We start from the raw sequence: 17,517 nt of genomic DNA on the forward strand, positions 1-17,517 counted from the left end.
TAACTGAATGCCTTTCTTCTAAATCATTTGGTATTTTTAAACATGTATTTGAAAAACTTATACCAAGCTTGATAAATTAAACTGTTAGAACGATGAGAGGTTATCGATGGAGTGGTGAAACTTTATTTCATACAGTCTTTAATACAAATATCTCAATGGGCTTGAATTTAGATGAAGAGCTTTAGGATCAATGTTAGCCCCTTTTCTGACCAATATTTTCTAAGTTTTTGAGGTAACCCATAAGTCATTGAACACTGCTGACTTGGGCAACCCACGGAGCAATACATTGCTTCATTCTCAGTACACTAGGTCAGGTCCTGACGGACAAAATCTTATAAGTATCATTACCTGTACTGCCAATTCGGTTAGTTTGTAGTGCAATACTTTATAACGCTAGGCACTAGAGTTACAAGACCAGTGGACTATCCTTCTTCCAGGTGACCGTAGGGTCCCTTATGCACACCCAAGAGGACTGGTGGTTTTTGCCATAATTCTCTGCATCATCAATCTAAAATGTATTACTCCAAACCCAAATAGAAGAGTAGAACTAGTCCCCAGCACATTTTAAATTACCATAAAGATCATCACCTAGAAAATGCTGACCCTCATCATCCATGTGAATGACCCCATTTGGGTGCAAGTGCAGCTAATAAGTGGGGATAAACCAATGGTGGCTTATATGGTGGTGGAACTGTACAGTAACTGCAAGGCTAAACAGCCTATCTGTACTTTGAATCGGTCACCAAAACAGACTTCATGGCCACTGACACAGGAAACTTCATCTCTATTAAGACAACTTTCTGGAATGCTTTTCATGCAGAGCCCAGTATTCAAATGCCTCCAGGATTTGCACAAAGGACAATAATGGTTGGATAAGAAGCCATTCCCCATTAAGCTAGGAACAAACAGTGCAGGGTTAGGAGTAAAGGGTTACACACAAAGGTCCTGATTCAGAAGTTTCCGTCTGAGCTTTCTCCAAGGAGATAATTTTACACCTTATCTGCAAAATACGTTTTTCAACAACTAGCAACTGAAAAAATTCTAAAAGTAGATACGTAAGTGTTATCAAACCTGTTTAAGTATTTTCTTGCTTGCTGGGGGCTTGATCACATATTTTATTGACAAGTTATGAAAACATCTCCTGTGAGGAAACTCACCACAAATGTTAACTATGCACAAGGGTCAAGCAATGTAAAAATATTCAATGCCAAAAAAAAAAAAAAGACAACAGCAAAGTCAGGAGCTGTGCCAAAGTCATTGTAAAGGTTATGGAACCCAAGTGTTTAAATCAAAATGAAGAACAGAGAAATCACATGAAAAGTTGGGACAGCAAGATTTCAAGCAGGGTCATGACAAGCAGGGTTAGAAACTAGGTCAATCCAAAGCACTAAGAATCAAGTCAATCTCTACAAAGCATGAAACTTTCACAATACCAGTCTAAGCCTTTGCTTGTCCACACCCTCTTATGTACAACAGGATGGGATATATAAAGTGTGTATTTTGTGGGTTTCACAAGATAAATTTGAAGGTCAGCACAATAGAAGACATAAAAGGACCTTGACCAAAATACAGATTTGAATTATCAAGAAAACCATAGGGCAAAGGAAGGGGAGAAGAGACTAGCAGGGACATGTGGCATTGGGGATTCTAACTCAATCAACCAATCAATGTGCTATTGTGAGCCACTGGCTAGCTAGATGAACATGGCGCATATATGTCCCATATGCCATGATAATGATATCACTTACACTTGCCATACACTTCCCAGTCTCTAAGAAAGTTGGAGTTAACTTCACAAAGTCATTTAAATGACTGGGCATTGCCTCATTTGTATATCACATTTTAATGATTTACCTCTCGATCAAGTCCTGCTGCCAGTGTGATAATATCTCCAGTCTCATTGTTGATTGTAAACATATTGGAGGATGGAGTATCAGGAGTCTGCGATAGAATTTTATATCTCAGCATTCCGTTCGGTTGTTTTACGTCATCACCATCAATGGCCGTGAGGGTCATGACATAGGATCCTGCAAATCAACATAAAGCACATAAAGAGTAAAGCAAATGGTGTTCTCAAGTTTAGCCAAGTTGAAAAGCAAACTTATAATTGTTTGGCAGATTTACAAAAACATTTTCTTCTTTAGATAAGCAAGTTCCAATCTGTTAAGTAATCTCAGATAACAAATCAGGTTTATTTCCTACAGAATTATTATGTACTCTCATTAAAAAAAAGCATTCCACAATACTGTTTTTAATGCCACCGTGATTTGTCTACCGAAAGATAGGGACATTCTTACTGAGAACTATTGACAAGAGGTGACAGATGCCCATGGCTAAGTTTAAAGCCCTGTACACATTTGAAACTTAAGTTGCCCAAAATAAACATTTAAGACTGAGTAAATGTGTTTCTGTTAAGGAAGTGTGTGCAGGTGTTCCTCAATATAAGAGACAAAACAGCCCAATAGTAATAAGTCATGCTGGAAAACCAAGCCCAATAACTAACTTTATGTACTAGTGCATGCACTGCAGGTTGCTCCTGCTTATCCTCCCCCTCCTCTCTCCCTAAAGCAGAACACACTGAGCAGCACAGAAGTTAACATCATGTCTGTAGGAAGAAATGCCTCCCAAAATTAAAATGTTTTTGTTTAACGAGGGATTGTCAGCCACACAATCAAATTCCATTTACCCACGGCTCTGTGTTTAATATGCAGCCCACAACCTTACTCTGCATTGCAAGCACTCCAATGTATTCATAAATGTTTCTGCTGTAATAAATCTTATCTCAGTCAGTCTGGCTCTACTTTTGCCATTGCCAATAAAAAGGAAGCTTGCCATCACCCCTCCCACATTCCTGCTCCACACTGATTGGCTGAGGGCAGTTCAGTGAGCTGCTGAAACAAAATAAGCAAGCTTAGACAATGCAGATTGTAAGGGGAAAAAAAGTAAGGTAGAAAACGACATTAGGAGTGGCTTCAGTCAGAGGGAATAAAGATAGCAAATGCCAGGACCAGAATTCTCTTTATTTAAAAAAATAAATAAAATAAACAAATTACATGGTGAATATCAATCATTTCTTGATCCCTCTTCTATTTTTTTAACTTTGGAATGTATTGATTTATTCTTTTCCGCTTACTACTGTTTTTCCGTAAAGTTCCTCTTTAAGATGCAATGAGTAAAAAGTGACTTATCAATATTATGGCAGGTTTTGAAAATTAGTAATAATTCAAGGGGTTCCATTGTTCTAACCCGGGTAAGAGTAAAGCGTAATACGAGATTCTGCTGACATTTCCTTCTTGATAATGCTGGGCAGTGTCCTGGCAAATCTACATCACTGTCCACGGGAAACAGAGCTGGGTATGCATGAAAAGTCAAATGACTATCAGCTCTGCTTATACACTCGAGCCCTGGCAGATTCACCATCTTACATATATCCATACTATATCCAACGTATAGGCCTAAAGGCATGTGGCTTGGAGATAGTAGAATATGTCATATCATGCATCCATTGCAGCTAGTTTCACTGGTTGATCAGTGCCAGATTCCTATATGTCAGCTACAACCATAAACGCTTTGAAAAATGAACGCAACCATATTTATGTATGGTGCCTGCGGTTACTGAAAGTATAACCTTGTAATAACCATCATTGCAAGGAAATTGTGCATTAAAAAAAATGACATGGTTTTAAAATGCTGTCATTAGCAGGTGAATTAAATTGCAGTACGTACAGTATTTATTAAGTGTTATCCTAAGTAAAAGTGCTCACAGTCGTTACCTGTAATCTGCAGAATAATACCATATTGTACTAAATGTTCTAACCTACCCATTCACTCTTTCCCCTAACATGAGACAGCTGATGAGGTCTATGGAGAAATAACGGGATTGCTGTGTTATTTGCAAAGTACTAGTAAACCTTTAACACCAGAATAACACTGTTAATAGTTAAAAGGGACCTAACCATGCATATTTTGCCTCCTAACTAAACAATAATACCATCTTCTGGGAGGCTGCAGCCTACCATACCTCAAGAGCTTAAAGCAGACTTGAACTGAAAATAAACTCATGCGTTAATTGTACATGTAGCAGAAGTAGTATATAGTACTGTTCTGCTGTCTCGTATTCATATTTTCACTTTCAGGGGTTAATTTAGATCTTTGAAATTTGCTCAGCAGCCATGGCAGTGTGAGTAGTTAAGTCAGTACTAAACACAAATAAATAATAAACTGTAACATATGCCTGAACCAGTCTTCAGGGTCACCCCCCCTTCCCCCCATTCTCCATCCCCGGTCCTCTTTATATTCAACAGAATCCTCCAGTTGAATACTAAAACCAGGAAGCTCCCTCTAGCAGCAGCATGTGACTTAGAACTGTGCAGGTGCATGTTCCAAACTTGAGCCTGCACAGTTCAGGTTAGCTGTGCACTACTCGGGGGGGGGGGGGGGGGGGGACTTCCGGGAAGGTGCCAATGTTATAAGGACTGGGGACATGAAGTGGGGGGAGAACAATGAGCAGATGAGCAGCAGCAGGACTCTTCTGAAAAGGTAATCTAGCCCACCATTACCTTTATTTTATAGGTTTTCATTTGCTTCAGGGGTACTTTAAAGGAAACTTTAAGTGATATGCGATATGATGTAAGGTTTTCAGCACTCACTTGTTATCAAGGAGTGTTGGCTTAGCCAGATAAAAGTTGCTGTGCATCTATTTACTTTTTACAAGGGGCATGGTTGCATTTGACTGCCTCATTTGCATACATAAAACACTGATCTATAAACGCTGCAATGCCAAAAATAACACGTGAACACAGGCCAGTTTTAAGTAGACTTATTACCATTTGCAGTGGTGTCGCAATAGGAGGTGCAGAGGTAGCGACCACATCGGGGTCCTTGGGCCAGAGGGGCCCCAAAGGGTCCACCCTCTATCTCAGTATTAGCTCTCTTTTGGTCCTGTGCCGGTAATAATCACTTCTATTGATGCTTTGAAGAATAGTAATCATTAACAAGCTGCTCCCCATCCCCTTCTTGCACCTCTGAAACTGTAGTTGTCCTTGGCAGGTTTTGGTGCACCGTATGAATTGTTATGTATAGAGTGCTTGGGGGGGCGGGGGGGGCATGGAAAACGTGCACCGGGGCCCATAGCTCCTTAGCTACGCCACTGACCATGTCACAAGTCAGGTATGATTTATATTTATGACTATAAGCTGGCAGCGGTAATGAATAAGAACAGGGGATGGGGAAGTTAGGATTAGGCACAGGTGAGTAAAGAGGTCAGAAGCTTCAAGATATTGACTACCCAAGACATATGTATGCAAAAAAAAGTACACAAAATGGCAAAATAATCATATCACCTCTTTTGCTCTAGCTGTGAACATTTTCACATAGAATTACATTATATAAAAAAGTTGGAAACAGTCACTTAAATTTATATAAAATGTATTTGCACAACTTTCTTTTCTATAATAAAACACCACTTTGTATTTTTCAAATAGGCATTTCAGTCTAAACTAGATGCAGTAGCATCTCCTATACGGATCTTCCTAGGCATTTGTCGAGCTGACCTTGATATATGTGGCAGAGACCCCATTCCTGACACACTGAGGATGGGTAGAGCTATTTCCTTATCTTATGAAAATGGAAGAAATAAAACTTTTTTCAAAAGGCACACGAAGCTTTGATCTGTAAAATCAGTTATTAGCAGAAGATTGCATGCTTTAAGTGAACACGGCTCGAAAAAGAACCAAAACATAAACAAGACATGAGACTACCTGGCTTTGATCCCTCGGAAATGCTGCCATTCCAGATCTGGTGCAGGAATTCAGGTCGGTTGTCATTCATATCTATTACGTTGATCACAATGTCTATGGGATTTTCCACCTGGTTTCCATTCACATCCACTGCGTGTGCCCTCAGCTGCAAAAACAATTTTACATGGCAGTTTCTCGGTAGAAATATGAGGCGTAAGATTAGGCGGCCTCGTGCATGACTCAGTCCCTGTGATACACTGCTAGATTCTGTCCCTAATGACTTTTTGGGGGGAAATATCAGTGAATCTGCAGTCAATTCAAGCAGAGTAACTATAGAACTGGAGAAAAATGCTCTAAGCAAATCTTTCCTTTTATGCAGGATTCATCGCTTTGTTTCCCTTCACTCTCTGTTATGATTACTGTTCTTTAAAAGCTAAAGAAAGCCAGATATCTTCCAGAATCCTATAATATATTATGCCGGCTATATACAGTATCATTTCATGCAGCAAGCAGTCACATTCTATTTGCCATAACTGGCTATTGCACAGCTGGTGTTTGAAGATACACATTTTAAAGTAACTCAAATCTCTCGGATTCTTAAAGTGAAATTCTGTTTTAACAATAAATATGACCGTCATCCAGAAAGTAACAGCTGTTTTAAATTAAAGGACCACTCCAGAAAAATAAGTAAGCAGTTAAATTCTGACAGAACCGACAGGTTTTAGACTGGTCCATCTCCTCACAGGGGATTCTTAGGGTTGTTTTCAGAAGCATTTCCTCATTAACAGTTGCAAAGTCTAATGGCCAAATCAGTAACGCCAGCCTCCCTACTCACTTGCACACTATTTTGTAAGCTAGACTTAGCAACTTGCCGTTCAGGGAATGCTATTAAAATCAAATAAAACCCTAAGAATCCCGCATGTGGAGATGGAAGAGTCCATAGCCCGTCAGTTCTGATTTTACCTGCTTACTTTTTTGCTGGAGTGGTCTTTTAATCAATTAAGGGTCTATTCACACTGTTGTCAGTTATGACTTAAAGGGATACTGTAGGGGGGTCAGGGGAAAATGAGTTGAACTTACCCGGGGCTTCTAACGGTCCCCCGCAGACATACTGTGTTGGCGCAGCCACTCACCGATGCTCCGGCCCCGCCTCCGGTTCACTTCTGGAATTTCAGACTTTAAAGTCTGAAAACCACTGCGCCTGCGTTGCCGTGTCCTCGATCCCGCTGATGTCATCAAGAGCGCACAGCGCAGGCCCAGTATGGTCTGTGTCTGCGCAGTACACTCCTGGTGACATCAGCGGGAGCGAGGACACGGGCGTGCAGGCGCAGTGGTTTTCTGACTTTAAAGTCAGAAATTCCAGAATTGAACTGGAGGCGGGGCCGGAGCATCGGTGAGTGGCTGCGCCAACACAGGATGTCTGCGGGGGACCATTAGAAGCCTCGGGTAAGTTCAGCTCATTTTCCCCTGACCCCCCTACAGTATCCCTTTAACGGTCAAGTGACGTGTAGTCCAGTGCCCATGTTTCCCTATGGGTCAGTTCACATTATATGTATTTTTATTGAAAGCTTTTCACAATGCACTGCTATGGAACAACTGATTTGTTAATACACATCCGTTTTTCAGCGTTCAGCGTAAATAGGTCCTAAGGAAACATTTTATGTTATACTCATTTTATCTTCTGATTATTTCTCCATATAATCACCTCCTTTAAATAACCATTTATCATATTTTTTTACAAGGATTTATTTATTTAAACTTCTGTTGAAGTAGCAGCACACCACTATCGGTTGAAAAAATTGTGGGGAGGTCATGTTAATGCTGCTGAAGTACTGGTGACAAACGCTTCTCATCTTCCTTGGAGGAAGGAATTTTAGGAAATGTGTTACTTTCCTGCATGTGTGATACACATCTAAACTAACCTAGTGAAGCTCTGATTCTCCTGTCTGGCATTTTTGTGTAGAAGAACCTTCCTTGTATGCTTCCTCTAGAACAGAGTAACCAAGCAGCTCAGGGTGACCCAAACTACTAGGAATGTATAGGGGGATGAAAGGGACCAAAAAGCCCTCCTACTAAAAAAAGCAAAGCTTATTGTAATTTGCCTTCTTAAAACAGAAGAAGGAAATTTGCAATATTTCAGCTATAAGTGAACAATTGTGGTTACCCACAATGCACTACTACTGAACATGCTAATGCTTCCTTTAGCAAAGACTTTTAGTAATACTATCCCTGAGACATATAAACTTCAAGCATACAAATCCACAAATGAGGTAATTTAGCATGTACTGTATGCAGTTAGCCTAAGTGATGAGTTATAGGAAAAGTGGCTGAGGTAGCCCACGTTGAGGAGTTTTTTGACAAGCTATAGCAAAAATTGGTAATTTCTTTCCTTACATGAAAAGTGGCAATCTGTTCCCGATCCAAAGGTTTTGTTACAGACAGCTGACCAGTTATGGGATTAATGATGAATACACCAATGGGAGGCTGGTCTGCTCCTGGACCAGTGACACTGTATCGAAGTGAAAGGCTCTTATCCCGATCAGATCTGATCTATAGAACAAAAATATACATATATATTAGCTGAGAACAACATCTAGTGAAATTCAATCCATGCCTGCAGCACAGTAAAAAGAAAAAAAGTAAGCTAAAAAAAGAAAATCAAAACACATATCAAAGATACGTTTCAATGACTGACCTATAAAATACCTTTCTAGTTTCTTTTCCCCTAAAGCAATAAAAGAGCAGTTAATAAGAATTTACTGTTCTATTCAGCCTTCATATTCCTTTTAATGACCACGTGTGACATTGGAGGCACAAAGGGGGACAGAAGGTAGCACAATGGGACACAGGGATGCACAGGGGGCAGAGGTAGCACAAGTGGACAAGAGGAGGCACAGGAAGCAGACGAAGACACAGGGGGACAGAAGGAGACATGGGGCCATAAGAAGTCACAAAGGGGGCGAAAAGGCGGCACAGGTACTAAAAGAGGCACAAGTGGTCAGAAGAAGGCATAAAGGGTAACAGAAGAAGGAACAATAGGGTACAGAAGGAGGTACGAAGGGAGACAGAAGGAGGCACAGAGGGGGACAGAGAGAGACACAACGGGGACAAAAGGAGACAATGTGGGGCAGAAAGAGTCATAAAAGGGGACAATAGGAGGCACAGGGGACAGAGGGAGGCAGAAAACTAAAGAAGGCACAAAAAGACAGAAGGATGAAAAAAGGGAGGACAGAAGAAGGCACAAAGGGTGTCAGAAGGAGGCACAGGAGACAGAGGGACACACAAGAGGCATAGGTGGCACATGGACCGAAGGAAGCACAAGAGGAGAGGAGGAGTTACAAAGGGGGAAAGAAGGAGGCATAGGGGGGGGCATAAGAAGGCACAGGGAGACAGAGGGACACACAGGGGGCATAGTTGGCACAAGGGAATAAAGGAGGCCCAAGGGGATAGGAGGCACAAAGGAGGACAGAAGGAGGCACAAAGGGGAACAGAAGGTGACACAGTTGGACAGAAGGAGGTACAGGGGAACAGAGGGACAAGTATGAACATTACGTGCACACATTACCAACGCTAATAATGTTTGCATCATGTGCATTATACAACCAGTGTCCCAGATAAATGTCAATTTGGGGCCAAAACAAATTCTGAATACATTTACAGGGGCGCCTGAAGCTGCAGACAATAGAGGCGGGCGCTTGGGGCGGCAGGAGGGGGAGAGGCGCGCCACGGGGGGCATTTCAATTCAGTCAGTCTGTCTCTGTGTGAGCGTGTGACAACGTGGTGCCGATCATTTGCTTACCTGCAGACACTGTGCACCACGTGCTCTGCCATTGTCTCTATGTACGCCCTCGCTCCGCCCAGCCCCCGGCCAATACTAATCATCAAGCAGTGCTCTACACTGCTCTTCCGGTTCCAGCTCCCAACCACTCCTCCTCCTCCTCTTAGTTGCCATGGCGGCCCCTCTCTATAGCAGCAGCCGCACGGGTATCTTGTTTACCTTGTGCGGCCCCGCCTCTAACTCCGCCCCCACCACAAGCGTGACTTGCCAGCCAGGACGCCGGATACTGCTAGCCAGAGTAGCTAGATAGAGGCTGTGCCTCTCTGCTGAGCTCCCTGGCCCTGCGTGTCTGGCTGCGAGCGTTTCCCTCCAAACACATGGCTCAGTCAGGGCAGGCTGAATGTAGAGAGTGATACAAAGGCAGCCAGTATAGAGAAATAAGGTAAGCTGCCATAGCCCCTAAGATATCTTTCCTGGCAATTGAGTGATAGTCTGCTGCTCTCTTGAGTGTGTAAAGTATTGTGTAATGCCAGCAGACACCACCCTGTGAAATCAAAGGATTTGTATTGTGCAGTGAATGTGCTATATGATATAACACATTCACTGTAAAATAAAAATCCTTTGATGTCACAGGATGGTGTCTGCTGGCATTATACAATACTTTACACACTCAAGAGAGCAGCAGACTGTCAGCTTAAAAGTAAGGTGCAAGGGAATTATAAAGCAAAAATTGTATATTTTCTAGTGAAACATTGCCACATACGTACGATTATTTTCTGGTAAAACATTGCCGCATTATGATTATGGTGGAACATGGGCACATTCCGATTTTATGGTGAAACATTGCCGCATTACGATTCTTTTATGGTGAAACGCTGGCGCATTATAATTTTATGGTGAAACGCTTGCGCATTACGATTATTTTATAGGGAAACATTGCCGCATTACAATTATTTTATGGTGAAACTTTGGCGCATTATGATTTTTTTATGGTGAAACATTGGCGCATTATGATTATTTTATGGTGAAATGCTGGCGCATTATGGTTATTTTATGGGGAAACATTGCTGCACTACGATTATTTTATGGGGAAACATTGCTGCATTACAATTATTTTATGAGGAAACATTGCCGCATTACGATTATTTTATTGTGAAACATTGCTGCATTACGATTGTTTTATGGGGAAACATTGGTGCATTACGATTATTTTATGGTGAAATGCTGGCGCATTATGGTTATTTTATGGGGAAACATTGGTGCATTACGATTATTTTATGGTGAAACATTGGTGCATTACGATTATTTTATGGTGAAATGCTGGCGCATTATGGTTATTTTATGGGGAAACATTGCTGCATTACGATTATTTTATGGGGAAACATTGCTGCATTACAATTATTTTATGGTGAAACATTGCTGCATTACAATTGTTTTATGGTGAAATGCTGGCGCATTATGGTTATTTTATGGGGAAACATTGCTGCATTACGATTATTTTATGGGGAAACATTGCTGCATTCCAATATTTTTATGGGGAAACATTGCTGCATTACAATTATTTTATGGTGAAACATTGCTGCATTACGATTGTTTTATGGTGAAACATTGGTGCATTACGATTATTTTATTGGGAAACATTGGTGCATTACGATTATTTTATGGTGAAACATTGGTGCATTACGATTATTTTGTGGTGAAACATTGGCGCATTACGATTATTTTATTGGGAAACATTGGTGCATTACGATTGTTTTATGGGGAAACATTGCTGCATTACGATTATCTTATGGTAAAACATTGGCGCATTACGATTATTTTATGGGGAAACATTGCTGCATTACGATTGTTTTATGGTGAAACATTGGCACATTACGATTATTTTATGGAAAAACATTGGCGCATTATGATTGTTTTATGGTGAACCATTGGCGCATTATAATTATTTTATGGAGAAACATTGGCGCATTACGATTATTTTATGGGGAAACATTGCAGCATTACGATTACTTTCATGGGGGCGGGGATGGGAGGGGGGGCACCACAGGTTTTCTCGCCTGGAGTGAAAAAATGGCTAGAGGCACCCCTGTACATTTAAGTACATACGGTATGTAGTACATATACTCCTAATTGTTTTGGATGGTTCTAAAATGTGACTTGTTCAATACTTACTCTTACTAACTCCTGAGGAAAGGATCCCCTTGAGTTCTCTGGAACATTGATTGGTGGGATGACCCAATCCCTCTTCTGCCTTCGCAGAAAGCCATTGTGCTTAGGTTGTAGAGGAAATCGAATTTCTTTGACGTTGTAAAAACCCTTCAAAATAAAAATAGAAACAAAAAAAGATCTAGTAGCTGAAACATTTTACAGAACTGTATTAGCAACATTAACTAACTTTTCAAATAAAATAGTTGTAAATAATTACTAAGTTTTAACAATGATGCACAAGGGTGCTGCATAATATTTAAGGATTAATTAATTCTAGCTTTTTCTAATCTGATAAGATGCCTGGAACGTTATAATCAAATTCTGCAGGAACTATATTTTTTGTGCTATGAATCTGTATGTAGTTATAAATGACAAAAAAAGTAAATAACATTAGAATAAATTAACTGCAATAGCATGCTGATAAGATCCAGTAGCAACACAGGTGTTCTGCTCCTCTAAATATACACAGAGGAACAGAATAACAGATTGTAGTTCAGCCTGTTCCTCTGTGTGCTTCTATACAGGTAAAGGATAGGCAGAGCCCAGCCGCTGAAGGTATCGCAGAATATACCATCTCCTTTTATTATAATACAGAAATACGTCAAGGCAATGATTGTGTCACTCTCATGTGTAAGGAGTCACTAAAAACGTTTAAAGGAAAAGGGTAGTTCTAAACGATAGTCACAATAATATTGTACCTGCACTACAGTCCTCATCTGTAGACAGCAGGAGTCAAACTAGCAAAGAAGGGCTCCTGCTGGCCAGTAGGTGGTGCTGTGAGGTAGAAGGTAGAGAGCCTCTACAGATTACAGTAGAGACAGGCTGCAGGAGCTTGACCTGCAGTTCTGGTTGTGGTGGTTTGTGGTGGTGGTGGTGGGTCTGGGTAAAGTAGGCACTATGTGGTGTTTTGAAGGGGATAAACTTTTAAATAATAACATACCATATGCAATGACTAGTTTAAAGGAATACTTCATGTTATGCCTATCCACAAACGTTACTATTTATCCCTTTTACTTTTACTAACATCTAGGTAAAAAAATGCAGTAAGGAGGCTGTAGAATTGAGATGTATATAACATGTTGGTAGAAAGATTCTACAACAGGATATAGAAAGGTTTTGGGCTATATTTAAAGTGGATCCAAGCCCTAAAGCCCCAGTCCAGCCTAAAATTTTAGTAACCCGATGGACTTCTCCCTCTTGCTGTTGAATGAGGTACCTCTGCATACTCCCGGGGGCTTGCCATCCAAACCATGCTACACCGCAACCTGCTGGACCAACCCTCTTCATCATTACCAAAGGTGGAGGAGGTGAGTTTGTCTGACCAGAAGACATTGCTACATGAGGGGAGGAGTAAGATGGGAACTGCAGAGCTAAGCAATGATCACATAACAACCCCTTTTTACACCAACATTCAGCTATTTTGGGTCTATGTCTCATTTGGAAAATGCAGTCTTGGTCCAGGATTGCAATGGAAGACATGTAAGTAGCAACCACGGAGCTGATACTACGAACATGTGTTTATATCTGTGTCTTACAACCCATTTATAATTATTATTTATTTGCATAGCACCATCGTCTTTCATAGCACTGTACAATATAATGACATGCTATGGGTGCAAAAGACAAAGAAAGTACAATATAAGTATTACAATTAATGCAAAACGTGTACGTTACAAGAAAAAGCAAGACAGGACACAGAACATTTACATTGCGCTTTTCTCCTGGCGGACTCAAAGCACCAGAGCTGCAGCCACTAGGGTGCGATCTATAGGCAGTAGCAGTGTTAGAGAGTCTTGACCAAGGTCTCCTCACTGAATAGGTGCTGGCTTACTGAACAGAAAGAGCCGAGATTCAAACCCTGGTCACCTTTCAGATACTTTCAAGTGCAGTTCAAATTACTGCAAGGCTGACCAGTGTATTAAAAACATGTTCTCACCAAGGGCCCTTTCACACTAAGAAAGGCAATCACATTTACCGGTATTTCTATTTACACTACCAAGATTTTGCCGCAGATCGATCACGTTCTGTCGGGTGTGCAGCACAATTAAGGTACATTTGCAATTTCCAAAGGGAGAAAAAAATACCCGGCGGAAAAAAATAATTTGCATTGCCAAACCGCGGGGATAATTGCATAGCGGGGCAATTGCTATGTTATTTTCTTGTGCTCCTATACAAAGTATAGGAGCACAAATGTAGCAAACATGCAGCAGGCTGGTGATTTTGATTTGGACAAAAATGATCTCACTAGTGCAAAAACAGCACAGCGATTTACGTTAATTATGGTGCTGTACTGATCCACTAAACTCGAGCTATATGATTTTCATATTGAATAGCAGCTAGTAGAAAAAGCCCCTTAACACACTTTTCTTTGATCTCATTACTAAAGCCCCATAGTGCATGCAAGCTCCTCTACTGTGCACCTTGTCATAACAGATAAGTTATAACTGGAGTCTGTGGCAAAAGTCATCACCCTAGGCACTGTTTACTCAAAAGACACTCATGATAATCTGTGTTCCTTGATCTGTAGGATTTTATATTAAAATAACCTGATGAACTACGGCAACCTGGTTTAAACTTACAAGATACCGCATAACGTAACTGATGTGCAACGATATGTACGTGGTTTACATACATATGGTCTCTTAAAAGGTTTAAGCTTGCAGCAGTATCTGAGCATCTCATGCAAACGCGCTTGGAGGGAAACTCTCGGGAGTGGGAATAATATAGATCTGGATGACAGTGACAGGGTAAGAGGTAAAGGTGAGGGAGAAGAAGTTAGATTGATGTGTAGAGGGCACAGCAGAGGGATCGATACACTGAATGTCCAGGGAATAGCTCTGTAACCATAGGAGGATGCAGGAGTTTAAATCAGAGCAAGACAACACCAAGGCTGAGCAAGCAATCAAACATATAGATTAATCTGATGGATAAACTATATCTAGAAGGATGTATTCTGTAATATTTATGCAGTCATTGATTCAAATGATTACGTGTGTGGTAAAAACATAAAAAAAAAATCATTGTTCACTACTGGTTCAGGCAAATGTATACAGGTAGTTAAGAATCTACTACAAGGTCATGATCTGTAATTCAGTGCAAACCACGATAAATACAATATTTTAGGTCAGGCCTGCTGCATTTTTCAATTCCCATTAACTCTTAAGGGCTAGGATTCAAATATGCTAAGCTGAAGGAGAAGATAGTATTGTAACGCCATTATCAAAAATACATTGGAGTCGTTTTACTGAGAAGGATGCAACGAAACCTAGTGCAAAAATCAAGCATCTGGCCAAAGCCACTAAACTATTAAATGGAACAAAGACCCTGGGCCCTTATTCAATTCAATTCGCACTTATGTGTTCTGTTAAGTTTTCTCATAGGAGATCATTTTTCATCTTCTGTTCAAAAAAAAAAACTTTTCAGCACAAGGGATGGCAATGTTAGGAGAACTCATGGAGAAGGATGATCAATTTGATCAGCTTATAGATGTGTAAGCTTGCTGTGATGACATCCTGGTTTAACACCTGATCATGATCATCAAATCAGAACCTTACAAATCTATCAGCACGGTGGCGTAGTGGGCAGGACGGTGGCAAAGTTGATAGTTCTCTCACCTTGCAGCGCTGGGTCCCCGGTATCAATCCCAGCCAGGGCACCATTTGTGCAGTTTGTACGTTCTCCCTGTGTCTATGTGGGTTTCCTCTGGCACTCCGGTTTCCTCCCACATCCCAAAAACATAAAAATAAGTTAAATGGCTTCCCCCAAATTGGCCCTAGACTACGATACATACACTACACGATACATACAGTGCTACCGATAATTATTCATGCCCCTGGCAAATTTTCACTTAAAGAGACTCCGTAACAAAAATTGCATCCTGTTTTTTATCATCCTACAAGTTCAAAAAGCTATTCTAATGTGTTCTGGCTTACTGCAGCACATTCTACTATCACCATCTCTGTAATAAATCAACTTATCTCTCTCTTGTCAGACTTGTCAGGCCTGTGTCTGGAAGGCTGCCAAGTTCTTCAGTGTTGTGGTTCTGCTATGAACTCCCCCATCCAGGCCCCTCTCTGCACACTGCCTGTGTGATATTTAGATTAGTGCAGCTTCTCTCTGTTCTATTATCTTTTACAAGCTGGATAAATCCTCCTCTGAGCTGGCTGGGCTTTCACATACTGAGGAATTACATACAGGCACAGCTGTCTGCACTCTGCAGGAAGAAATAGCCTGACACTTCAGTGGAAGATAGCTGCAGGGGGAAAGAAACACACAAATGATCTCTTGAGATTCAAAAGGATGGCTGTATACAGCCTGCATGTGTATGGATGTATTTTCTATGTGTGGACATACTGTACATCAATCTACTTCCTGTTTTGGTGGCCATTTTGTTTGTTTATAAACAAACTTTTTAAAACTGTTTTTAACCACTTTTAATGCGGCGAGGAGCGGCGAAATTGTGACAGAGGGTAATTGGAGATGTCCCCTAACGCACTGGTATGTTTACTTTTGTGCGATTTTAACAATACAGATTCTCTTTAAAGTTACTTTTATTCAACCAGCAAGTAATTTTTTGATGGTATAGGACATAGGTGTCTCCCAAAAGATAATAAGACGATGTACAAGAGGCATTATTGTGGGGGAAAAATTCTCAGCTGTTAGTTACACTTGAGCAAAAAATGTCTAGTCCAAAACTATTCATACCCTTCTCAACAATCAATAGAAAGGCCTTTATTGGCTATTGCAGCAATCAAACACTTCCTATAATTGCAGACTAGCTTTTTGCATGTTTCAACAGGTATTTTTTCCCATTCATCTTTAGCAATGAGCTCCAAATCTTTTTGGTTGGAGGGTGTTCTTACCATCACCCTGATCTTTAGCTTCCTCCAGAGATTCTCATTTGGATTCAAGTCAGGACTCTGGCTGGGCCACTCCAAAATGTGAATGTTGATGTCTGCTAACCATTTCTTCATCACATGGCCACCAGCAGAGCCCAGATAGACCACTATGACCTTTGGTGGTGCTCCTTGATTTTTTTTTCACCTCTCTCACTATTCTCCTGGCCAGCACAGGTGTCACTTTTGGCTTCCGATCACATCCTCTGAGATTTTCCACAGTGCGGAGCATTTTGTATTTTTTAAATAATTCTTTGCACTGTAGCCACTGGAACTTGAAAACATTTAGTAATGGCCTTGTAGCCCTTTTCTGACTTGTGAGCTGCCACAATGTGCAGCTGCAGGTCCTTACTGAGCTCCTTTGTCTTAACCATGACTGTCCACAAATCAACTGCAGAGAGCTGCTGTTTTTCACTCGTTGAGTTGATTAAAACAACTGTTTCCAATTAACCAGGGTAATTAGGATGCTTTAGAACAGCTTGGACTATTTGGAATGGTATAGAACTTTGGATTTTTCCACAGACTGTGACTGTTTGTGAAGGGTATGAATAATTTTCGACTGGGCACTTTTTGTTCAAATGTAAATAAAAGCTGAAAAATGTATTTGTTCCACAATAATGCCTCTTGTATATCGTCCTATTATCTTTTGGGAGACACCTATGTCATTTCCCATCAAAAAATTACTTGCCGATTGAATAAATGTAACTTTAGGTCAAAATTTGCCAGGGGTATGAATAATTATGGGCTGCACTGTACATGTGACTATGGTAGGGATTAGATTGTGAGCCCCTCTGAGGGACAGTAAGGGACAAGACTATATACTCTGTACCAGGGCTGTGGAGTCGGTACAAAAATCTTCCGACTCCAACTCCGACTCCTCAGTTTATGAAACCACGAC

The 17,517-nt window shown here is 40.8% G+C and overlaps 1 protein-coding gene across 3 annotated transcripts in view; it reads right to left on the reverse strand.

Annotated features, from left to right (window-relative positions):
* The window catches only part of CDH2 (cadherin 2), a 431,764-nt gene that overhangs the window by 67,818 nt on the left and 346,429 nt on the right, over window positions 1-17,517 (reverse strand). For all 3 annotated transcript variants that reach the window (XM_068237301.1, XM_068237303.1, XM_068237302.1), the window contains 4 exons: window positions 11,689-11,832; window positions 8,133-8,288; window positions 5,760-5,904; window positions 1,855-2,027 (listed from right to left, as the gene is read on the reverse strand). In XM_068237301.1, coding sequence (XP_068093402.1) covers window positions 1,855-2,027; window positions 5,760-5,904; window positions 8,133-8,288; window positions 11,689-11,832 — 618 coding nt within the window. The remainder of the gene's footprint in view (window positions 1-1,854; window positions 2,028-5,759; window positions 5,905-8,132; window positions 8,289-11,688; window positions 11,833-17,517) is intronic.

Source organism: Hyperolius riggenbachi, chromosome 5, assembly GCF_040937935.1.
Source record: "Hyperolius riggenbachi isolate aHypRig1 chromosome 5, aHypRig1.pri, whole genome shotgun sequence".
NCBI lineage: Eukaryota > Metazoa > Chordata > Amphibia > Anura > Hyperoliidae > Hyperolius > Hyperolius riggenbachi.